The 25,807-nt window shown below is 45.8% G+C and overlaps 1 protein-coding gene across 2 annotated transcripts in view; it reads left to right on the plus strand.

Moving 5' to 3' along the window:
• The window catches only part of VASP (vasodilator stimulated phosphoprotein), an 863,870-nt gene that overhangs the window by 308,003 nt on the left and 530,060 nt on the right, over nucleotides 1–25,807 (plus strand). For both annotated transcript variants that reach the window (XM_086938366.1, XM_086938368.1), the window contains exon 4: nucleotides 14,387–14,453. In XM_086938366.1, coding sequence (XP_086794492.1) covers nucleotides 14,387–14,453 — 67 coding nt within the window. The remainder of the gene's footprint in view (nucleotides 1–14,386; nucleotides 14,454–25,807) is intronic.

The following is a 25,807-nucleotide window of genomic DNA, read 5'->3' on the forward strand; positions in this document are numbered from 1 at the left end:
AACGAGACAGTGCAACAAACGTCTTGCCTTGGACTAGCCAAGAACAAATACTTTAACACACCTCAGCTTCTAATTCCATCGCACACCGAGGGTAGCGAGATATCTCGGAGAGCGATTACAATAGATGACATCATACAATACAACAGATCGGACCCCGATTGGAAGAGATGGTTGATTTGGTCCACAGACACCAATAGTTGTCAGGCAAGATTCATGGGTAAAACCAAAGGGTTTAATATCCGTAGGCCAGATCCACGTTATGTACAAAGACAACATCCAGGGGTAGTGACATCCTACAGTGTTGGGACGTTGTGGCTTAGTTGGCTAAAAACTTCAACACTCACACAGATGAAATAACACTTATCCTTACAGTAACCAGATGTAGATCCTAGGGATTTTTTACTAGGTACAAGGAAACCACATCAAAGAGTTTCATATATGCTGGCATTTATGCTGCCTACAATTAAATATGAAAAATATCTCAACAAGAGGCCTCTTAGAGGCTACAGGTGATAGACCGTATTAATCTAGAGAAACCTTTAGCAGTGGTAGACAACGGGTTACCTTCATTGACCTCCAGTATATATTTCTTAGGCAACATTGTATCTTCTGCGATGGACATACTAGAACAGGATTTAGCAATATTACAAAACGGACAATCTCAATTACGTTCAATCATGTTGTTAAGATGGACGCTGCAAACTTTGCATGCAGGCTATGTGCCTTGGCGTTTTATCAACAGCACGTCTGTTTTCTGAATACAATCTAACAGATAAACTGAAATGGCACAAAGGGGAGCAAAATATATAATGCTGAGTATTGAAAAATTGGATAGGTTACCATTCACAGTGTCAAAATCGCTGTCCACAGAATGGCTAATCAAGGCCACATAACTTTACCGGTCACTACCTTTCAGTTTCAGTATTGCCTTGAACAAAAGTAGGCAGGCAGATATGAAAAAAATGGGTAAGGAGTACATTAAGGAATCTTGGGAATTACCATACAGATTTCGATGCCGAAGTAGGGATCGAGAAGTGTTTCTAAGCGGTACAAACTGTGAGAACGCTTTGAGTGGATCACACACATGTCTGGATATAATGATGCACGGGGCTTGTAATGGTTCTGTAGCAAACTTTTCCTGTCATCTGAAGGGTGCCTAGCTGCAGTGATTACTTTTTTTAAACAAGCTCAAATTTGAAACTCAAAACAAAATTGACATTCCTTTTTTATTAGGCATACATGGCTTTCTAATGCTTATAGTGCTTTTGATTTAAAAATGCAAACATTTCAAAGCTAGGGCTTGCATTATTTTTTAACATTTTTAAAGTTTTTAGAATTTGTTTTGAAAATGTTAAACATTTTAGCAAAATCAACTTGAAGATCCTGCGAAGCATGCTGAAGCAGGAGGAGGAGACGGCGTTGACCTGTTTTGTCATGGAAAGTGTGGAGTCGAGGATGACACCAAGGTTTTCTGCATGGTTGGTGGGTGTAGGGGCTGCTCCTAGTGCCGTTGGCTACCAGGGAGTCGTCCCAGGCCAAGGGGGTGGAACCGAGGATGAGGACCTCCGTCTTGTCCGAGTTTAGCTTCAGACAGCTGTTCCTCATCCAGTCGGCGATGGCCTTCATTCCTTCGAGGAGGTTGGTTTTGGCGGTGTGTGGATCCTTGGTGAGAGACAGGATCAGCTGGGTGTCGTCGGCGTAGGAGATAATGTTGAGGTTGTGCTGTCGGGCTACGTGGGCGAGTGGTGCCATGGAGATGTTGAACAGCTAAGAGATGAGCCTTGGGGTACGCCGCAGATGATCTTGGTGACTTCTGAGGGGAGGGGGGGGGCAGATGCTCTGGGTTCGCCCCGAGAGGAAAGAGGTGGTCCTGTCCAGGGCCTTCTCTTGGGTTCCGGCGTCGTGGAGGCGTGCTCTTAGTGTGTGGTGGCAGACTGTGTTGAACGCGGCTGAGAGGTCCAGTAGGATGTGGGCCGCGGTTTCTCCGTTGTCGAGCAGGATCCTGATGTCGTCGGTGGCGGCGATAAGGGCAGTTTCAGGGCTGTGGTTGCTGCGGAACCCAGACTGGGACGGATCCAAGATGTTGTTCTCTTCGAGGAAGCTGGTCAGTTGTTTGTTGACAGCCTTTTATATGACCTTTGCCGGGAACAGGAGCAGGGAGATGGCAGGAAGTTCTTGAGGTCCTTGGGGTCTGCCTTGGGTTTCTTTAGCAAGGCGTTGATCTCTGCGTGCTCCCAGCTCTCCAGGAAGGTTGCTGTCTCGCAGAAGATGTTGATGGTTTTCCGGAGGTGGGGTGCGATGATGCTGCTGGCTTTGTTGAAGATGTGGTGTGGGCAGGGGTCTTCCGGGGATCCGGAGTGGACGGTGTTCATGATCTTGATGGTGTCGTTGTCATTGATGTTGGTCCAGGCGAGCAGGCGGTTGGTGCGGGTGGTGGTCATGGGGGCGGGGGTGTCGGTGTTTTGCGGGGTGGTGACGGCGTCGAAGCTGTCATGAATGTCTGCGATCTTGCGATGGAAGAAGGTGGCCAGCGAGTCGCACAGGTCTTGTGACAGTGGGATGTCGTTGGTGTTGGAGCTGGGGTTGGAGAGTTCCTTATCTATGCTGAAGAGCTCTTTGCTGTTGTGTGCGTTGTTGTCTATGTGGTCTCTGAAGGTGGTCCTCTTGGCGGATCTGATGAGTTGGTGGTGTTGAGGGTAGCATTCCTGTGGGCTGAGTAGCTTTCCGGTGTTCTTTCACGGGTCCAGTTTTTTTCTAGTTTTCGGAGGGTTTGCTTGGAGGCATGGAGGTCTTCAGTGAACCAGCTGGCTCTCTTGCTGGTGTCTGTGTTGGGTGGGCTTCTTGAGCGGGGTGAGGGTGTTGGCGCAGTCTTTGATCCATTGTCTGAGGCTGCGGGCTGTGGCGTCGGGGTTTGTCGGGTCCGCGGGTGGGCTCTGGGCGAGGGTGGCGGTAAGCTGGTACTCTGATCTTGCCTCAGCTGCGATGAGGCATCTGCTGGGTGTGGTGGTGTGTGGTGGGTTTCCGGAAGGTGAAGTGGATGCATCGGTCGTCGGTCCAGTGGAGTTCGGTGGTGCGGTTGAAGAAGACGCGAGTGCTCGCTGAGAAGATGGGGTCAAGCGTGTGGCCGGAGGAGTGAGTGGGTGTTCTGACGAGTTGTCTGAGTCCGAGGTTGTCGATCAGGGTGGAAGAGTTGGCATCGTCGTTGTTCTCGAGGTGGAAGTTCAGGTCCCAGAGAAGGATGTAGTCCGTGGAGGCGAGGGCATGTGTGCTGATAAAGTCGGTGATGGAGTCGTGAACTGCAGTCGGGGTCCGGGGGGATCTGTAGATGAGGGTGCCTCTGAGGGTGGTGTTGGGGATCGTGTGGATCTAGAAGTGCAGGTGTTCGGCGGTGTTGAGAGTGCTCATGTTGACCATGGCAATTCCTCCTCCTATTCCTTTGATGTGGTCCTTGCGGGTGATCTTGTAGCCTTCCGCAATGGCTATGATGATGTCAGGTGCCGAGGAGGGGGTCAGCCAGGTCTCCGTCAGAAGGCGATGTCTGGGACGTTGGTGTCAAGTAGGTTCCAGAGTTCGACGGCGTGTTTGCGGGCGGAGTGAGTGTTGAGCAGGATGCATCTGAGGAAGTTGGGTTCCTTGTTGGGCAGGTTGGCGGGCTGGTGAAGCTGCAGTTCCCGCAGGAGAAGGGTCCTTGGGTGTGTTTCGGGGCAGCCTGGCAGCAGGTGCGAGATCGTCCGGCGTTAAATGCGTGGAGAGTGCTGGAGTCGTAGCAGAGGCGGGCGTCGTGGTGTGTGCTGGGGTCCAGGCGCAGACCGGCATGCCTTAGGCGCGCTCACTGCGCGCGGTGGCTGCGCGGCCTCCATATGAGGGGCTGTGGGAGGGAGGAGCAGCTGGGAGGCGGGAGCGGGGCGGGGCCGCAGGGGACGCAGCGGTGGGAAACTTAAGGGGGGAGCGGGTGGGGGACACAGAAGGCAAATGGACAACAAGACGGGGGCACAATGGAGAAAACTGACACAAAAAAACAACAGTGGGGGCACAGAGATATAGGCAGTAGCAATACGAGGCAGGTAGTACAGAGTAAAAACGAAGTATAAAGCAAAAAGCAAAAAGCAGGCATGATACCGGTCAACGGGGGTCAAAAGGCAAAAAGGACAACAAGAGAAGGGGGCACAAGGGAGAAAACAGACACAGAAAAAAAAACAACAGTGGGGGCACAGAGATGTAGGCAGAGGCAATACGAGGCAGGCAGTACAGAGGCAAAAACGAAGTAAAAAGCAAAGAGCAGGCGGGATACCGGTCAACGGGCGGCAGCAGCAGCGGTGCTCAAGTCACACAGGGGGCTGCGTGTCAGTGAGGGGAGCCACCTGCCTGGTGACAGGGTCAAGGGTCGTTAGTTACTTATGTTGTCCAGTCAGAAGAGGAGTGGGCGTTATATTCCATATAGGGACCCTATAGAGGCGCAGGTAACATTATAACCTTTCACCTATATCCTTCCCTACATTACATACATAACGGTTCTTGGGGACTGACCTTTTACACAGATGACACTGTATTCAGATCGCAGGTTTTCCCTAGTTCGATTCTCATACATTATGCATGAGGCTTCTTGGAATACCAGCAGGATTACTATCACCCGTATAATATCTCTGTATAAAGTTCAGGCTCGACGTCATCCTTTAGGCCGATACACTAACACAGCAAGGTAGGACCCCTGGGGAGACCTATGGGTATAAATACATTACATTTTGCTTAGGAAGATAGAGGAGACCGTGACTTCCAGGCTGACACGCTGACCGGAGAAACTGAGGTTCCTGGATGCAGACGCTCCAGCTAGCAGTGGTCTAACATCCTTCGTGGGTTGTCCAACTCAGGAGGGCAAAAACAGCAAACACCTGGGCCAAGATGACCTAGCAGTCCATTTGAGTTCTCGAATTTTGACAGAGAATGAACTGTCGGTACTGAATAAAGGGTTGGGTTTTGTTCCCACAAACAAAGGTGACACCTTTCAGCTAAGATGTGAACTTGAAAAGTTCTTTCAGAAGATACGTTTACATTTCTTTTTCAAATCCAAAGCGGGAGAGGCCACATTAGGGTCACCAGATACGTGTACTATCAACACCGGTTTGAAAGTGGCTTCCACTTTCACCCTTTTGATACAGCAAGTTCCATCACAAATACAGGTTTTTGAAAAGGCGGTAACTCACAATGTGATGACGTTATGTGACTCTAAGCCCTCTACTTTTCAGAATCTCTCGGCAAGAGAGAAATTTGCCGTTGAACACTCTGGCAAATGATAATTCCATCACAATAAAACCTGTGGATAAAGGGGGAGCTACGGTGATCTTAGACACTGACACCTACCGCATAGAATGTTTTGAGACAGTTGGAGGACATCAAATCATATCGAGCATTGACAACAGACCCGACACACAGATTAATAACAGAGTAAAGTATCTCGTTGAAGAAGCTAAAGTAGAAGGGTGGATTACTGCACAAGAAGCACAGTTTTTGATCACAAGTCACCCCACCATGCCATACTTCTACTTCTTACCAAAGATTCATAAGGTCCAGAGGCCACCACCTGGTCGGCCCATTATTTCAGGAATTGGTTCCTTGTTAGAACCCCTGTCGACTTTTGTTGATCATTTTCTGAGGCCCTTGGTTAATGAAATGCTGAGCTACCTACCTACAGGACACCAAGGATGTCCTCAAACTACTACCAGATATTGACTTTGAAACTGAGACTGACTATTTAGTCAGTTTCGATGTGGACTCGCTTTATACTTGCATTCCACAAGAAGAAACCCTGGAGGTAATAAGAAGCCTTTTGGAGACCAGGGACCTCAACAGTATTACACCATTACACTTTATCATGGAGTGTGCGAGATTGGCCATGACAGAACATTTTTTTAAATTTGAAGATACTATTTTTTTTACAAATTTCTGGAACTTCTATGGGCAGCATTTTTGCGCCGAGTCTGGCCAATCTCTATGTTCACGTGTTTGAACAAAAGTGTGTTCTGGTCCACAGCAAGCCTTTTCAACATCCGGTGTTGCTGTGGAAAAGATAAATAGACTATATTCTTGTCGTCTGGCGAGGTACCCCTAATACCATCTTGGAGTTTCAGACCTGGCTCAATACCCAAAACAGATTCCTGAAGTTTACAGTTGAATACAAAAAACTGAACTTCCCTTCCTAGACATCTTGATCTTTCCAACACAAGGAAAGTTGGGGAGGAAACTTTACAGGAAACCAATGGCAAAGAACTCCTTATTCACCTTTGGTAGTCACCTCCCTAGGGCCCTCTGGGAAAATCTACCAGTTGGCCAATTCCTACGGATACGTAGAAATTGCTCTGAAAAGAAAGATTTTAAAGTGCATGCTAAGGCGCTTCCGCTCCAATTCGGAAATTGTGACTATCCCTCACGGTTGGTGCGACAGGCCAAGAAAAGGGCCTCTAACAATAACCGTGAGGCATTGCTCGAATTACCAATGGAGAAACCACCTTTAGAGAGACTGACCTTTGTGAACACATTTAGTGCATTATCCAATCAAGTACAAAGGTCAGTGCGTAAGCATTGGAAAATTCTGAATGCGGCAAATGAGGCTATCTGTCTCCCCCTGTTCTCATTTAAGAGGGGCACTAGCCTGCAAAACAGTTTGGTCCATACGAGACCAAGAACCCAAGTACATGACCCAGTCAACACACTCTGGGGTCTCCCCTCTGTCAAAGGCCAATATGCGTGTGGGTCCTGTACTGCCTGCCCACAAACCCATACAACTAAATCAGTTGACATAGGTACTGGGAGACCTTGGATTTTGAAGAGACACACAAACTGTAATTCGGAAAGGGTCATCTATATGATCACGTGCCCATGCTCACTAAGATATATTGGCATGACGACACGTCAGATCAAACAGAGGATCAGCGAACATAATAGCACAATACGGTGCAAGAAACAGGCAACATGCCTGACCAATCATTTCTTGACCATGAAACATAGAGCAGAAGATATGAAATGGATTGTCCTTGAGCAACCTTTTGTTCCATCGCATGTCAGCGATGTCACAAAGTTTTTGTTTGTTAAGGAACAAAAATGGATATTTAAACTCAAGTCAGATAGACATGGGCTCAATGATGAAATTCCGTGGGTGACTTAGTAACTTGCTTCTTTCTATCATATTATATATTATGTCATCATGCACATCCGTCATTCTACATACTTGTCATACACTAAGTAGTCTTGATTATGCCTTTCATTTGGTAGATAAGCGACAGTCAAATGCGAGATGCACATATAATAAATGATATCAAATTGAATAGCTATTTGGGTAACTAGTGTTGGCCTTATGAGCATAGTGTGATCAAGTTCAGTGTCTTAATGATCGCACAGTTTCCATTATGACGTTATGAATACTAACAATCCATAGTCCTGAGGAGTATGACTAAGTGTTTATTTACTATTTCATATTCTGTATAGCTACTGTGAATTTTTATTTAATTCATTGGAATTATATACGAAGCTTTGGGAACTAATAAAACCACAATTCCCATTAGCACCTGGTGGCGAACATCAGGGGACAGACTACACAATTAATACAGACGTGGTCGTCCTTTAGATAGCCCCACCTGGAATTGAACAAATTTTGTTGAGGGTTAACAGCGTTTTTTTTTAAATCGCAGTTATACTCCCCATAGGATATGGTACATGTGTTCTCAGGCTCGATTAAAATATAGCCTCCAATAACATTATGAAGTGAACATTTTTTACTTTTTGCTAGCCTTGAATAGCAACAATGAACTTTATTCAACAGGTCCGATGACACACGATGCTAAGGGAACTACCGTACTACATTTCCCATGAGCATCGTGTGGTAATCACTATGGGACAGACAATGCATTTGACGCATGCGCGGTCGTCCTCCCGGAAGTTTGTTCGAACCACTAACGTGGTGTCAGGGGTTTGCGGTTCCTTTTGACGAGTCGCGCTAGGATCCCCGCACCAATAGGGACACGTGTCAGGACCTATTTATTTATGATACCTGGGGCAATGCGATCACCTCCCCCTCGGCTCAGCATTACCCGAGGTACCGACGGACAGGTAGGGACCAGCAGGTCTTGCCTTTTTTTAATGTTTAATAGGATTTGTTTCCGGTTTGTTTTTAGATGGAGACAACCACTGGGCATTATAGAGATATTGCATAGTGTGTCCTGCTTCCCTTTTAGCTGCTGTTCGTTAGTTAGCATTTAAGACAGCGCATGCTGATGGTCAACACAGTATTCACCTTGCTTTTCCACTTTATATTAGAGATACAACATATTGTGTCCTGTTTATCTTTGGCTGTGCGAGTTTAGCGTTAACAACGGCACCTGCTAGAGGGGCACATAGTATTCACCTAGATACGATTAGGCATTGAATTGTAACTAAGTACAGTCGTGCTTTTCTGCATCCCTGGATCATCGCATCCATATTTAAAATCAATGTTCGTATTATAATTTTATTTGATAAAGCTTGTTTGACAGTGGCGTTCTGATAAAAGCTTTCTGACTACATTAACTCACATGCCTATTGAATTCAGTCCTGCGAAGGAATTTAAATATGGACATTCGTTTGGCCTGTGCATGTGTAGGAGAGACTTTTATGATTTGCTAAGTACATCTCAGTCAGGGGTGCCCTGCGCAGGTGCTATTGGTTAAGGAGTGAGTTTAAATGCAACCAGGCTTTTGATTAAATATGGGAATTGATCCAGAGAGACAGATTTTCCTTGTGTAATCTGTTCTGTACCCATTTATTGCCGGGTCTCATTCCCTCAGCAGTCGCCAGGAGAGGGGAGGAGTACTCTCACATAAAGCTGGGTTAGTACAACAACTTCATGATGATGGTTGCAAGAGCCACATATGAATGGCTATCTGGACAAATTGCCATTGTATGAAATGAGAGAGATGTCAAATAACAGTGTTCCTGGATGTTCTTGGCCAAGATAGATGGGTTATAATTTAACCTTTTTAAATATTTACACATTATCTTGTAGGAATGAATCCAAAGTTCCTGTAGAGTCTGCTTACCTGAAAGGAGCTACAGGATATGGTAGGCTGTATCGCACCAACCATTTGATTTGTTAACATTACATTTTCACATTTTTTGCAGTAGCGTTGTTTGTATTTGGTCCTGACGAATGACTGGTGGCTGAAACTTGTAGACCTGCTATTTCACCGCAAATGACAGTTATCCTTTCAAACTGGTAGCGCTCTGTTTTTAGATTTTACACTAGGATAGTGTTTATTAAAGTCTCTGGAATTATCCTAGTAGCCAATTTTAACATTTGCACCTTATGATTGTCACTTTTTTGCACTGCAAACCTTGAGCACCACTTATCATGACTGGCAAGTGGCTGTACTGATCACTGGGGTACAATACAAGCTTAGTTTTGACATCATTTCTGGGTGGTCGCACGAGTGCTGCAACCAACCACTAATCCCAGATGAAGTAGAGTATCCACAAATGTGGGCCGATGGGACTCTTTTCTACTTAAGGTATGCTGTCTTTTCTGTTTGGCCTAGACGTTTGGGGATCTTTGTTATAGTATATCTCATGGTTTGTAGACCGGTAGGTTTTTGTGTTGTTTTTCAGTGTTAGATTGGGGATTGAACACTACCTGGTCCTTAAAGATTTCCCTAGGACCCTCTGTTATGTATGTACTACAGCTCTAGACCAGGACGGGGTCCCACATTCTCTAATTTTCAGGTAATGGGGTGGACTAAATCCTAGAGGGATTCTTGGCATCAAATCTACATAGATGCTAGGTACACTTAGGTACATCTAGTTAGGGAGACATCATAGAAGTACGCAATTTTATCATGTGTTTTATATATATATATATATATATATATATATATACTTGCATGTATTCATAATTATTGCAAGATGGTAGAGCTATACCATCCATTTGCTTTCTTAGTGCTTCTAATCATACATCTCTGCTTCTGTCTTATGGTTGTTGCAGCTCATATATTCTACACTAGATTAACAACTGTTCAATACATCCTTATTGAAACGCCCAGCCTGTTTATTCTATGCATCTCTGAGACAAACTAAGTGAGCATAAGTGACTGAGCAAAAGGTAGTTTGTTTCCATGATCCTGGGGGATCAGGGTTGTTGTGGTTCTGAGGTTGCCAAGAACTATTCTCTCCCAGAGAAGAGGAGATTCTAGTGGCACTGTGAGCTAGTTGATGCAAACAGGCTAACATATCCAGTGGGGGTGCACAGAATCAGTCTGCCACATATCCTGTGTAGGTAATCTAGGAACTACACGATAGCTGTTGAGGCCTAAGGGAAAGGAAGGCCTTTGAAAGTATTAATAAACAATTGTCACGCACCTTGGGACTTATTGGTCCTGTCGGAGATATTCGACAGCGCCTTCGTTACGTGGAAAAGTCAGTCTGCCACCGCAATATTTATGAATTCAGGATAGAATAAATAAACGCAGTTGAAAATATTTGCTGACCCCACTCCTGGTGCCAAAAATGTAGTGTTGTAGCAAAGTGGTAACAAAGCAAGAAATGACCGCTGTAAACAATCAATTAACAGAACAAAATGCCAGTACTGCACCTTTCTTTTACCATATATTTGATGAGCGATGAATATAACAACTGCCCTCACAAAACCAGTTTTTCAGTTTGAATTAATCAAAAAACTTTATTTATACCAATTGACATCAATTTCTTCAAAATCTCTTAAGGTAATAATACTTCATTATTTATAACAAAACATTTACAGCCCCTCTAAATTGCTTTTGGGGAGCCCATTTGAAATTGAACTTAACATTCACTCTCTAAACTACATACTTCCTACACTACACACACACTGTGTCTGATTCATGCTCTTGTTAAACTACTCATCACATTCATACACCCATACTTGCGCCATTCATTCAAAAGCCCACCCTGGGGTAACTAAACAGATCCTTTTTCTGGCAAGGCACACTAATTTTTCTTTTTCTACAATATAACAGTGACTTGAGACACAAGGCCATCAGCTAGGTTCAAAACAACGCACATTTATAAGCAGAATCAATAATTTTTTCGATTGGCCTAGAAAATGCAGTGGTCTACACGTTTCGAATCCACCATTTTGTGGGGATTCTCCTCCGGACCAATAATTTCTGAAAGACCTAAAGAAATAATCCTGTCTTACTATATACACTCTTAAAAGCAACTCCATAGTCACACGTACTTGGCAGCACTTGGCATCTTACCCTGTTGGACAGTCAAAGAAGACTCCTGTTTATGTCTCTAAAAAATCATCTGGGAACAAAAGTAAATATATTTGTCTCTACTCGTTCCATTTCTGATCAGGTATTTTAATAAGAGTGAGGGATAGACTATTTCTTACTTGATTGCGATGAGCACGTTGCACCATCTTGAATTAAGGTCTCCAAGTGTGTATGAACAAATCCCTGCAAAGTGATACGAACTTTATGAGCCATCTATTTGAAATACTGATTGTAAAGTGGTTATATCGCACAATTGAAGGAATAAATACCTTTTTATAGTAAGTGTTCCCGACTGATGGCTGTTCGTCTCCGTGGCTCAGGTTTTTATTAGATGAATCAAAGTCTGTGGAAGCGGAGCCAAAAACAAACGCAGATTCAAGGGATCGAAAACTCAATTCTTTAGCTGGACGACGTTATTCTAATTGGCTATACTGTATATCTACTATCAGTCATTTCCATGGTGCTCACGAAATTTCAACGACCTCGCTATGCTAGTGTCGTACTCTATATCGGGTAGGCGCACTGTGTTTCTAGCACAAAAGCCCCACGAAAGCAGCACACATGCCTTTGAGGCTCCTGTGACTAGCAACCTGTAATGTTGTAGCAGAGGTAACGAAGCAAGAAATGACTGCTGTAAAATAGCAGGAACTGGTAGTGTTTATTCAGGAAATCAGAATACAAAGTATACAGGACCCTCAACACGGAGTACTGCGTGGTTGGAAGCTCAGGGAAACCAGTACATGAGCAAACAAGGGAGATGAAGCTGGCAATAATCCCGGGCTCGCCGGCCCGAGGTGCGCACCCTTAAGCTGTGCGGGGAAGAACAGTGCCTCAAAGTTGCAGGATCGGTGCGGGCAAAGCTGGAGACAGACGTCGGCAGCCTCAGGGGGATTCAGTTCGGCCCTCACCAGCACCACGATGCGGGGCGTTCGGACGGAACTTCCAGAGGCAGTGCGGAGAGGTCACCAGTGCGGGCACAGTCCAGCGGGGCGGATTTCCTTAGGGGTGGAGCGGCTCTCACTGGGGCGGCAGTTCGGCACTGGGCGGGCTCTACCACACGTACAGGACTGGTGCGACGGAGCCTCGGAGCGGGGGCCACGGTACGGTACGGTGCGGTGCGCTTCAGTACGTTCCTGGCGTACGACTCGTACATGTGCAGCTTGGGGCAGCCGCCTGGCAATTGGGTCCGTAGTATGGGCCGTACGGGGCAGACAATAGGCAACACAATTCCAGGCAGTATGAGACGTACGGGGCAGCCAAGTAAGGCAGTACGTCTCCAGGTGGCTCAACTTGCGGTGCGGAAGGGTACGCTTCAGGCGTACGCACCGTACTGCTTCGGGGCAGTTATCGATGCGAGTCTCCTAAAACCTGTGGGAGGAAAGCTGCGTACAGTCTCACGGACAGCGGGAGGGGGGGGCGGAGAGTGGGAGGGTTAATGGGCTCACGGACAGCGGGAGGGGGGCGGGCGGGCGGGCAGGCACACGGACAGCGGGAGGGGGGACGGAGGAAGGCAGGACAGCAGCAAGCACTCACCAGAGGTCGGGGCAAATGACAAATTAAAGGCGGCCAAAAAAAAAAAAAGTAAACGCCCACCGCCGCAATGACGTTGTCAAAGGGGCAGGATGAGAAAAATTGCCGGGAACGCCCACCAATCGCCTCGCTGAAAGACTGACTCCTCTCTCTTCCAATGTCTGGCCTCCATTTATGGAGCTAGCCAATGGAACAGAGAGGCGGGACTTTTGTCCATACTAGTAAACAAAAGTTTTAGCCTTGCCCGAAAGTCTGCTTGCGCAGCTGTCGGCGAAGCGAAACCTAAAAATGACCGGTATACAATGTGGCACATTCTAGAAAGGAGTGGAATGAGGGATAGGAACCCAGGGATTAAAGGAGAAGAGACATAGGAGGAAAAATACAACGAAGCAAAGGAAAGGCTAAGTGAGGATATTACACAACCTCTGCTACTAAGGAGGGAAAATGGCACTGCTTCAGCTCTTCAATTAGTTATGAGACCAGTTGGACCAAAACTCTTCCAGTCACCGTGTCTCAACTTAGTGTTCACTATCTGTGATGCAACTCGTAGTTTCCCCTTGGAAACCAGAAAGAAGTTTGTTGCTTATCTTTTGCTTTTTTTTTTTGTGGGTACACAGCGGCGCTTTAAATACATGGCGGTAAATGGTGTTACACCCCACTACAAAGTTGGATGTGTTTTTTCACATTTCTAATGATGCATTGTTTGGGAATCCTACAAGTGAGTACATACCAAACATACGGGGGCATGAGGAGAATGTGGTATAGGGATTGGACCTCAAAGTAACCCCATTTAGTATGCTCAGCATTCAGTTAGAGCAACGTCTTATTAGAAAGAATCAGGCCCGCATTCAGAGAATCGTGTTATGTAATGAAATCCCAGTCATGCAAACCTGGACTTATAGTCTACACTCTCCAAAAATCTCTTATTTCTGTCTGCATATACAGTGTTTCAGTGCACTCAGTACATAGTGCAGAGTGTCCCAAAAGTGGTAATGGACGTTGGCTAATCTTGGCGCACATGCTGGGAACAGCCTCTTGGCTTCAACTACCACAATGTATTATGATTTAGATCACTGCTGTAGTGCTTAATTTCTTTAAAGAAACAAAAGCAACAAAGCCAAGCATTTTTTCTTAGGAGTCTGTCACCTGTGCTGGAAAGTTTCGGGTTTGCTATATACGAAGGCTTCCTAGTTTTGATTCCATCTCGTACTGCTTTCTTCCACCACCTTACACTTTACGCCTCTTCGTCTCACTTTTGTGGGCTCTTTATTGTCTCTGGTTTATCACCTGGTCATTGTTTTACGATCTAACTCATCTGCTCCCTTTCTCTCTTGCCCTGGGTCAAAGTCTGATGAAAATCAAGTTGTGATCCCTAAAAATAAGCGCTGGTGTCAATCACCCTCACAAATTAAGCACTATACTGCAGTAACTGCCTTTAAGTACAAGTTTACCAAGCTACTTACACTGTTTTTCTTATACCATGAATGCTACATACAGTTTCTTAAACCTCTAACAACAGTTTAGGGAACTAAACAAATATATTATCATGAAAGAAAAATGCAACTGAGGTTTTTCGTTTCCAGGTGCTGGAGTTGTGCCAAATATTATGCAAAATGGGCCTTCCTCTGAAGATCTGGAGCAGCAGAGAAGGTAACGATTTTTGTTTCTTTTATGTTGCTATATTTGTTAGTGCGAACATAGGTGGAAGAGCACTGATCCAAAGCAGGTGTTTTTCCTCCCTTCAGTATTCAAGTATCTTGATTTAATGACTGGTTTCCATGATTCAACCCTGTTCCTATATCCTGCTGCGGCAACAAATGTTTGACGAAATGCTGAATAAATCAAACATTCTCCCCCAGTCCGGAGATCTGGGTTAAATCCGTTGTTCTTCTGCTCACTACACCACCCCAGTTTACACTCAGTCATATGCAAATCACTCTTGACCTTGCTCCTCATGGGAAGAGTCCAGCTTCAACTGCCAAGCCAGGTCCTCCCTGGACCATAAACAAGCACCCAGGGACCGGTTTTGGGGTATATCACCCCTCATCAGCCAGGCTAGCTTGAATACAGTGCCACAGCGAGCAAGAGGCCCACGTCTGGGCATACCCATCCCACTTAGGGCAAAAAGTGCTGCAGAAACAAATGGACGCGTGTTTGTGGTCCAAGGAGGACCCGTTTTCGCAGTTCTGGCTGAACTGTTCCCATGAGGAGCAGGGCCAAGACTGATATGCATAGGGCTGGGTCCAAACTAGGACGGCGTAGTGAGTAAAAAAACATTGAATGTAACCCAGAAATCTTGACTAGGGGAGAATGTTTGATTTATTCAGCATTCCGTCCATCATTTGTTGCCACAGCACTGTTCCTATATCCATCCCTAATTCTTTGCCATCTTTCTGCATTCTCATTCTCTTTCTCCATATGTTGCCTTTATAAACATTTATGCCTTCACATATCACCATTGTCAGCTAAATTTCAACCTTGTCTCCTTCCCATTTGTTTGACTCGAGTTATCTCACCACTCCATCTAGAAAAAAAGAGAGCCTAATGAGTTCAGGTAGTCATTCTTCAATTTAGATGAAATGTCTGTTTGATAGTTGACAATGCCTGCCACGTCATTCTATTTTTTTAGGTTGAGTGACCGTCGCACTGCGAAGCAGTGGGCGGAATCCCGAAGATTTTGTGTTTTGGAGTTAGGGGGCTTGGAACTTCTCCATTGGCTGGCTTCCTAAACGGAGGCCAGCCATTGGAGGAGAGGGGCGTCACTCCCTTTAAGCCCGGTCATTTTCGGATTCGGGGCGTGTTTTTTTGCCTTCTTTCTACCTGTGACGTCATCCGTCACTCAAACATAAAAACACACCCCCCGATTCCGAAAATTTCTGAGCTTTGAGGCAGCCATTTCTGCCCGAAGCTCGCCATGATGGTGGACGCGACTCCCTAGCGCTCTGCTTCTCATCCCAATCGCCTTGCGCCTTGAGCTTCCCCCCCCACCCCCCACCCCCCCTCCCCGCTCGGCCGGACCACACCTCACTCTGCAGCACTCTTGCTTCGGTACGCTGCTCCCTTTGCAGCCCCCACCGCAGGAATCCCCTGCAGAGATCTCAGAGGGGCCTCTGACCGCACTGCTCCATTTGCAGCCCCCACCACTGGAAAAGACAGGCTGCACTCGCACAGAGGCATCTGACATCGCCTCTCCCAGCCTGCTCCTCACTGCAGCCCCCACCACTGGAAACGACAGGCTGGGAGCTCACAGAAGCCTCTGACATCGCCTCTCTCCGCCTGCTTATCCTTTCAGCCCCCACCGCTGGAATTCGAAGCCGGGACCTCTCGAGGCCTCTGACGTCGCCTCTCCCCGCATTTTGCCCAGCAGCTGAAGAACCTAAAGCATAGGACGGTCAGGTCTATTTTCATCCCATCCTTAAGCATTCTAGTCCCTTGATACATTTCCACCGAAGTAACTTATCACAATTCACAAATGTGGGCAGCTTTTTGTTCAGGTCTATTTTCATCCCATCCTTAAGCATTCTAGTACCTGTGACTTGCAGAGAAGCATGTTCACTGTTCACGTTTAAGATCTGCACCCCTACCTAAAAATGGGGCTACCTACTTTTCTTTGTAAACCTGGAGGAGCTTGAAGGCGATGCCTGATCAATTATGGCTATTTACAGGACGGCAGTCAATGGGTCTTTCTAATTTCGAGGCTGGTTAAGGTAGAACGTGCCAATTCACTTGTGTTCCACTCCACGTATTAGGTTTTATTTCCTGGCCTGTCCTCAGGGCCTCCGGTAGCTGACGGCCTTGACTGCAGTGATTAGTTCGAGCATGTATGACATTGAAGCCTGGTTCAATAATGTTGAGTGAAGTGGAGTCAGCGCCAGGCCTGTGCATTAATGCCTGCTGCTCTTTTGTAAATGAAAAATCCAGGGGCCCTGAGCAGTGCGGGTGCTGAAAGTGCGCTGGGCTGTGAACACCAATTACATAAAAGATTAAATGTTTTGAATTATAAGATTGGATTGCTTTTCCACTCATTTCCTCTCTTGAGTCTCTTGGCCTAGACTTGGGGTCGATTCAGATTTTCATTGACGTGAAAAGAAACACGAGACACCCGAGATTCGGGAATTATGTAAAATGTTTCAGCAACAGATCCCAGCAACAAAGGCGCTTTATTAATTCATGTAGCCTGTGACAGAGCGGAAGATTGGATTCTGCGGTTCACCATCAAAAAGTTGTTCTCTTTAAAGATACGTGTGTTTCCATCTGCTAAGCCAAATGTTCAGTAAGATAATTATTTGCCTTCGTCAGTGTATATTACATTAATAAGGTTTGCTTTCTGGATTCTCCTGCCCTTGGCTTGCAAGTATAAATGCCAAAACAACGGTTACATGTTTCTGTGAGGCAAATGCGAGATATTGAGACTGGATGAAACCACATCCTTTGCAAACATAAGAGTGATAATTGAATTTAGCACTGAATTTACACCCAATATCTAGAAAACAATGTTTAATGAACGATTAGGCTATTGGCATTGTAAATGACAATGCCATTTATTTATGATTTTAAAAAAAAAACAACAATGTCACGAGCAATGCCAATAGCTCTACCTTTAATAATGCCGAGACCATTGCATTGTAAATGCTTGTTTCTTTGTCTTACCTATTGGCACACCACTGATCCAGCGGGTTACCAGCTTGGGTTACTTACAAACCATATACTTACCTGGGCCCATAAACATTCATACATCAGCTAGTAATGTACCGCTGGGGTCAATTTAGTTATACCTGTGTGATGTATTTACCTTACCAATTCTTACCAACCCTATCTCGCTTGATTATAATTTCCTCTAGTCAATGGACTTAGTTGTTAGTATTGTAGGCAGATATGACATTAAAGTTTTATTCTCCAAAATACCCACAGACTCAAGAGTTTTAAAGTTTTATCTAATCAATAATTTTGTGAGTCAAAATCACCAAATACATGTCACACACCGTTTTCTTAAGAAAAGAAACAAGATAAAAATCAACATAAGTCTCTGTTAAAATTATAATGATGACAGTACCTACAAAGGGAGAAACAGAGAGCAATACAAGGACATACTACACAGAATTATATTTACCTAGGATTGTGTGGAAACCAACTCCTGGCCAAGGAGCTGGATGTTGTCCCCTGGGACAGGTCTAGAGACAAAGGATTCAGGATAGGTTCAGGACAGAGTGGGTGTCTTCTTCTAGATGCAACACCAGCGTTGCACCCCTCTTTGACACTATTCTCCTCGATTCTTTAGTAGATTTTGTCCAGTATGTGCCTCTTCGATTCTTCCGCGATCCCCTTCTAATAGGTTGGATTCTTCTTGAGTATTCGATCAGCTCCCGGACAGTATCTCGGTCTCTCGTGTGGTCTCACAGAATGCTCTGGTAGGGTCTCTGGCATCTGTGCGTGTGTAACTAACTAAACTACCTCAGTTATTCTATTCTTTGTTCCTGTACCACCCCCAAATGTTTCAAAATCATGAAACCCCTACTCCTGATTGGACAAGGCAAAGGAAGAGGTCATCACACCATGCTAAATGTAATACTTTTCTTTAACCAAAATGCTCAATGTTCCCTCCCCTATATTACTTTCCCAAGCTTGATTTCCCATCAACATTTCACATCATGATCAATACATTGTATACGATTTGTAGATCTTCTCCTTCCTCTCACTGGTTGATCGGTGAGTTTCCAAGGAGATTGTTGCCTGTGTGGCCTTGGCTGAGTTTCATTGGTGTCGTCATGGTTCCGGGTGGGTTTGAATGCGCTTGCGCACAAGTCATGTGGGGTAGGGATTTTAGTCACCCTCCGAGGCCCAAATATAAACTAATAGTAAAGTCAAAAGAAAACACATTATATTACGAAATAAAATGATTTCACTGTATACCACATATCTCTACTCTAGTCTCAATTACTTCCATATGTCTTTCGCATGAACAATTTAGTAGAACTTGCAAGATTTAGTTTCTGCAAAGCATGCGCATTAACATGTGAGTTTCAAGCGGTCATTTTAAAAGCAACTGCGCAGCTGCAAAGTTTTCCCTCCAAGAGATAGAACATCATACGACATAGATGCAGTAGACGCATGCGCAGTAAGAATCCCGCGTTTTTTGGCGGCCATTTTATTGTCACTCAGGTTACTCGTTAGTAATATATATAGGCAAGCTTCCCCTTGATTCAGTGCAATGAATGTAATGCATATTAGTATTTAAAAACATGTTTCTTACGGTATTACGAGTTATTTGACAGGATTGCATCCGAGCAAGTCTCTTTTATACAAGTCCTTGCTCCATCAATTCCCTCTCTGATGCCAACTTTAGCTTTTCTCCATCTCAATTTCTTGTTCAGCCCATTTATTTCCTTTTTTCTCCTTTTTGTATTGTAAACCCCTCATTCTTTTGTAAAGATCTCCTTTTATTTTTTCAAGCTGTATTTCATCATACTTTCTTTTATTTCCCTTTTCATTAATTCCCTACTTCTTTCTTTTCTTACAACATATGTACCAGAACATTATTGCTATAACTAATAAGGTTATTCCCATTATTGGCATTATTATTTGACCTATCATAAATACTCTTACCTATGTTAGAAAACCAACTACCTATGGTGGTAATACTATTGGTTAGTTTATTCCATACACTGTCAAATTCCTGTGGTTTCAAATCTTCCAGTTTTGTAATATTTTTGATATAGCCTCCAATTTCAACACTTTTGTCAGGAATGTAAGTGCAACAATGTTGCTCTTTCAACATTTTACAGACTCCGCCCTCCTTTGCCAATAAGGTATCAAGAGCAAGTCGATTTTGCAAAACCATAGATCTGACTGCAACCAATTCTGTGTTGATCATCAAGAATCCTCCAGCAGTGTCAGTTGGTAACTGATCAACTACTGTAGACAATTGGCAATTTTTTCGGGAATTCAGTGCGACTCCCACTGAAGGTATCAATGCACTAAATATATTGCCTACTATTTCTGCAAAACTAGCCCTTTTATTACGTGTTAGTCCTTTATTGTCTTCATTGCTTCCAGTGATTCTCTTTACATGATATACTTTAGGGAACACTATTCAAAAAAGCAACTCCCATACCAATGATCAGGTAGCCTAAAATAGGCTTTGTTACCACACACATAATATATTCCAGGAAATACTGGATCTGTTCCTCCTTTTAATCCCCATCCCTCAATTACTGTTCACACTCACTGGAACCAATAAATGCATTGTTATATCCTGTTTTTAACCTATGGAGTCAGATTTTCCCTTTCTTCTCAAAGTCCAGGGACATAGCAGCATGAGTCTTGCCATTTGCATAAATGTCTTCTTTGTCAGCCCATTTAGGTATCCGAGGTTTCGGATCAGAGGCCCTTCTTTGGAAATCCTGACTCCTTTGCTCGACTAAATTCAAAAATATATTTTCTTATTCATGTATTTACATGTTAAATTGTGCTTGTGTGCTTCAGCTGTATATATTGTGTTCACAGTTAGGATATATTCACCCATGAATTGTGAGTCTCTAGTACTAAGAACTGGGTTCATGCTCTTTCGCATAGGAACCTCGGAAACAATCACATCTACATTAGAATAATAATATTGTAACCTTCCTGTTCTGTAGAATAAACTTGCTAAAACACTACATGAAATACCATATGTTAATGGTAAATGATATGTGACACCTTATGCTACTTGTGTTGGTAATTTCATACACACATAGCAATCACTAACTTCCATAGTGCCCACAGCACCGAGACCGCCCTCATCTCAGCCACTGACGACATCCGAACCCTGCTCGACAACGGGGAAACAGCGGCCCTCATCCTCCTGGACCTCTTCGCAGCGTTCGATACTGTCTGCCACCGCACCCTAGTACAACGCCTCAGCAACGTCGGAATCCAGGAGAAGGCACTGGACTGGATCATCTCGTTCCTCGCCGGAAGAACCCAGAGAGTCTGCATCCCCCCGTTCAGATCCGAGGCCACCAAAGTCATCTGCGGCGTACCACAAGGCTCATCACTCAGCCGACCCTCTTCAACGTCTACATGAGCCCCCTCGCAGCCATCGCACGCCAACACAACCTCAACATCATCTCCTACGCAGACGACACCCAGCTGATCCTCTCACTCACCAACGACCCAGCCACCGCCAGAACCAACCTACACGAAGGGATAAAAGACGTAGTCGAGTGGATGAAGAACAGCCGCCTGAAGCTGAACTCAGACAAGACGGAAGTCCTCATCCTTGGATCATCACCATCTGCCTGGGACGACTCCTGGTGGCCCCCCGCCCTGGGCAGCGCACCCAAACCAACGGACCATACATGCAACCTGGGATTCATCCTGGACTCCTCCCTCTCGATGACCAGACAAGTCAACGCTGTCTCATCATCGTGTTTCAACATCCTCCGCATGCTCCGAAAGATGTTCCGTTGGATCCCCACCGAAACCAGAAAGACGGTCACCCAGGCACTCGTCACCAGCCGACTGGACTACGGAAACACCCTCTACACCGGTACCACAGCCAAACTGCAGAAAAGACTCCAACGCATCCAGAACGTTTCCGCACGACTCATCCTGGACATCCCCCGACACAGCCACATCTCCGGACACCTGAGACCTGCACTGGCTCCCCGTCAGCAAGAGAATCACGTTCCGTCTCCTCACCCACGCACACAAGGCCCTCCACAACCTGGGCCCCAGGTACCTCAACATCCGCCTGACCTTCTACGCTCCCACCCGCCAGCTACGATCGACCAGCCACGCCCTCGCCACCGTCCCACGCATTCGAAGAGCCACCATGGGAGGAAGATCCTTCTCCTTCCTGGCAGCCAAAACGTGGAACTCCCTCCCCATCCACCTCCGTCTTACCCAAGACCACCTCTCCTTCAGGAAGCAACTCAAGACCTGGCTGTTCGAGCAGTAACGGACCCCCCTCTCCCCAAGCGCCTTGAGACCCTCCGGGTGAGTAGCGCGCTATACAAATTTCATGAATCAGTGTCATTTTTATTTACAGTTTGCTGTGAATCTAACTCATCTGGCGCTTCTAATTCTACTCTATCTCCTTTAATGTTAGCCACCCTTTCATGTGTTTTAGTGCTATTCTCTTTGTTTGAAAACACCAAATAGGGAATTGCTACTGTTAGCACTAACCAGATTAAATGTACTATAAATTTGCTACATATACATATTCTACAACACTTCTTTACACAGTCTTGTTTTGGCTTTCCAGCAGCTCTATTATCAGCCATTTTGGGTTAAGAAGATTTCTCTCCTTTAAATTTAGAAATTAATATGGGATAAAACCTTGGGAATTTTCTTTCAGGTCGGTCTCACTTCTTCGTCAATCCGTTCTGCATTTAACTTTTCATCACTTTCTTATATTATTTCTAGATTCTCAAAATCCTCAAGAATCTCGTACGTCCATTCAGGACCTTTGAATTTATTATTCAGTATTTTAAATCTTGGGCTTCTTCGTTTGGGATTTCAGTTGATGGTCCAGTCTGGCTGGATACTTCGTTTACTTGGTCAGGTTCTTCACTTATTGTTTTGAGGTGGTATTTCAATCTTTTGATACTAGGCCCATTATCGCATTTTCTGACTCTTTTAGCTTGCACTGCACTTTCATTTTCTTCAAGTGTTGTTTTGTTTTTGTTGATTTGGGGCACAATTTAATTATCTTAGTCTTCAGACTCTCTCTCTATCTGACCTTGTCCAGGGCTTATCACCTTAGCGTCATTTGCCTGGATGCGTTCTTCTTTCCTAATCTGACCCTGTTGAGGATTTGTTTCAATTTGCTTTTCATCTTCTCCCTGAACCCATTTTTCTTTTCCTAAATGGTCCTGCTCAGGTCTTTCTGCTTCTTGATTTTCTTCTGCCTGAACATGTTCTCTAAGACCTATCTGTCCCTCCCCAGACTCGTGGATGGTGACTTTATTCTCTTCTGTGAGTAGATTGCTCTCTCCTTGTCTGGTCCTTCTCAGGTTCTCTAACAGCTGTATCTTCACTTACATGAGCTAGTTCTTCTGCCCATAACTGGTCCTCACTCTCTTCCTGACTTTCTAATCTGGTTTGGATTATTGTTCTTACAATCACTTCAGGTATGTCCACTACTGGGATCTAGTCATCCTGACTGGTGCTTGGTTCTTCGTGGTCAGATACCTCGGGATCTGTTATTCTAGATCCTTCAGCTGCACAACCTTCAGCAGCGTTAACTGCTTGAGTCAGTTGAGGTCCTTCCTCGTCAGGTGCTGGTACTCTATTTGTATGGCTTGCATGAATCCAATTAGGCACGCCTGCACATTTTACTGGTGTTGTTGTAACCAATATAGCAAATTTAATGGGACCCCCTCAAAACTAAATACGGTTAGGGAAAGGAGGGGAATGAAGAAACACAGCAAAAAGAACAATTTTCCCTCAATGGCCACAATATTTCAGTACAGATGTATATCCAATATTCAACTTGATATGGGTGACAAATACACAGCAGCCTTATTAACTTTCTTAAAAAAGTATAAAGTTTTATTCATTGTTTCCAAGTTATCATTTCTTTTAATAATAATCTTTTCTCATACTTGCTCAAAATGGAAAATTTATTTTTTTTAAAAGGTTTTTTTGGTATTTGATTCCTGGACAATTTCATAATAGATGTATAAGTCTCAAGTGTCCAAATACATTGATATTTCATTCAAAAGAGAAGAAGACTCATAAATATATACATAATACATAGCTATATACAAAAGTCAATTCACCAAAATAATTATACCCCTGGTAACTAGTAGTCTGTCACAACATGCTCACACATTCATACCCTCACCAAACTCATAACAACAACATCTGAAAAAAGGGAACTGGATCCAAATTGGCAGAGACACCCTGCCAATCGGTAAGTCTCAAAAACCAGTATGAGACTTCGCACTTGGTCGACGAGCGTTTCGGCGGCGCAAGTCCACCTTTCTCAGGACCTCTTCCAGATAAGCAAACTCATATACCCAGGGGACATTAGAACCATAAATTACTAATCCTGCCCTTTGGGGAAGATTTCAGCAGTTAAACCCTGTTCTTTTCTGTATGAGATAAGTCAGAAGGATTACAGTGTAACTCCCCCCAATATATTGATGTAGCTATTGTTGAATGGTCGTATTGAATGCCGTGATGGCTCCCCCAAAGCTGCCGATCGCCCCAATCACAGCCTGACCCTAAGATGGCGCAGACGAGCAGGATGCTCCCACGCCTACCGACCAGATCGTCTACAGCCTGGATGTGAGCTACTCCGGGAGGAGAGCGAGACGCTGACACCTGCTATCCATCTGCCCAGCAACCCTCTTCACCCTTGCTCGCCACCGCGAACCGAGGGGTGGAACAGTCCACGCCTGACCTCACTATGGCGCCTGCAGGGACAGCCCAGGCATTATAACTCAGCCTCCACTGCTTTACCACAGCTCCCCCACCCATACGAAGGCACGCTTTAGACACCTCGACTGTAGACATCACAGATTGGACCACCAAAGGGCATCTGGACACCCCCCTCCACGGCGCCTCAGGGATTATTGGACCTCGAACGCAAAGATAGTGGAGAGCCTCCACATGAGGTAGGAAGCCAACACCTTTCGTGGAAGCAAACACCGCATTGAGATCCGGCCTGTTACTCTACTGGCGGTGCGACAGGACAAGCCCCGCTGGGGGTGTGGGCGACCTGAAAACTCATTACGCCCCTTATACTAAGCGGTCTACAAACGGGGCAGCGGCCTCGCGAGAGCCCCTAGTTCTGACCTACTCCCCACTGCCTGCACCACCAGGTGAGAGACTGCGCACCCAGAGTGGCAGTATGGGGAAGCCCAGGCCCACGCAGCAGACATCGGTCCCAGAAACGGCGCTGGAAAATCAACCTCGCACCAACACGCTCAACAAAGCGCCCACGACCCAGCCAGACTCAACCATCTCGGACAAAGTAGACCAAGTCCTGGCGTCCATTGAACTCTCTCGGACCTCCTGGAGGAACGCTTGGGCACCCTGACCACAGACATAAGCCCTATCCGCGATGACCATCAAAAGCTGGCGGACAAGGTGAGGGAGGGGGAAAAATCCCTCGCAGACATGCAGCCCACTCTTACAGCACAACAACAAACGATCCGCACAGCTCTGGGGCGACCGACTACAGTGGAGGAGCGCATTGACAATTTGGAAGGGCGCTCCCGGCGCTGTAACATCCGCCTGCTAGGCCTGCCGGAGGGCATTGAGGGAACACACCCAATCGAATATATGGAGGCGTGGGTCAAATCCTTTACCCCGACCAAGGACTGCACCACTTTCTTTTCCATAGAGCGGGCTCACCGGGTGCCTGCTGGCAAACCTCCACCCGGCAACGCACTGCGTCCACTTCTGGTGAAATTCCTCAATTTTCAGGACCGTGATGGGGTGCTGCGGGCCGCCAGACGCGCAGGCCCACTCCAAGTGGAAAACGCGAGCGCGGTGCAGAAGCTAAGATCCTCTTTTCTCGAGGTAAAGCGCTGGTTGCGGGCAAATGGCATTCAATACTCCCTGTTGTATCCTGCCCGTCTCAAGGTGATCCACGCAGGTACCACACACTACTTCTCCACCGCCCTGGATGCATGCGATTGGGCGGTCCGCCACTGCACGTTAGACCCTACAACAGAAGCACCACGTGGGCGCACCCAAAGGCCAACACGTTACAGTAAATGCGCCACACAACCACCACAAACGCAGAGAAGCCAGAGCTGGAGAGAGTCCTCGGGCGCCGCACGACTGATTCCCCCGACCTGGAACAAATCATACAGGAACGCCGCAAGGCCCTCCAAGCAGTGACTGATTTAGGGACCGCCCCACTCGAAGAGGATGTCGAGGGGATCTCCCCCCTTTTCTCGTCCGGAAGCGATGAAGACCGCAATGAAGCCTGATCCACGGCTAACTCCATCACCTCGAACTGGCGACGCTATACCCTGAGGGACCGCACAAAGAAGGCCGAGCACTAC

Source organism: Lissotriton vulgaris, chromosome 9 (genome assembly GCF_964263255.1).
Source record: "Lissotriton vulgaris chromosome 9, aLisVul1.2, whole genome shotgun sequence".
Lineage (NCBI taxonomy): Eukaryota > Metazoa > Chordata > Amphibia > Caudata > Salamandridae > Lissotriton > Lissotriton vulgaris.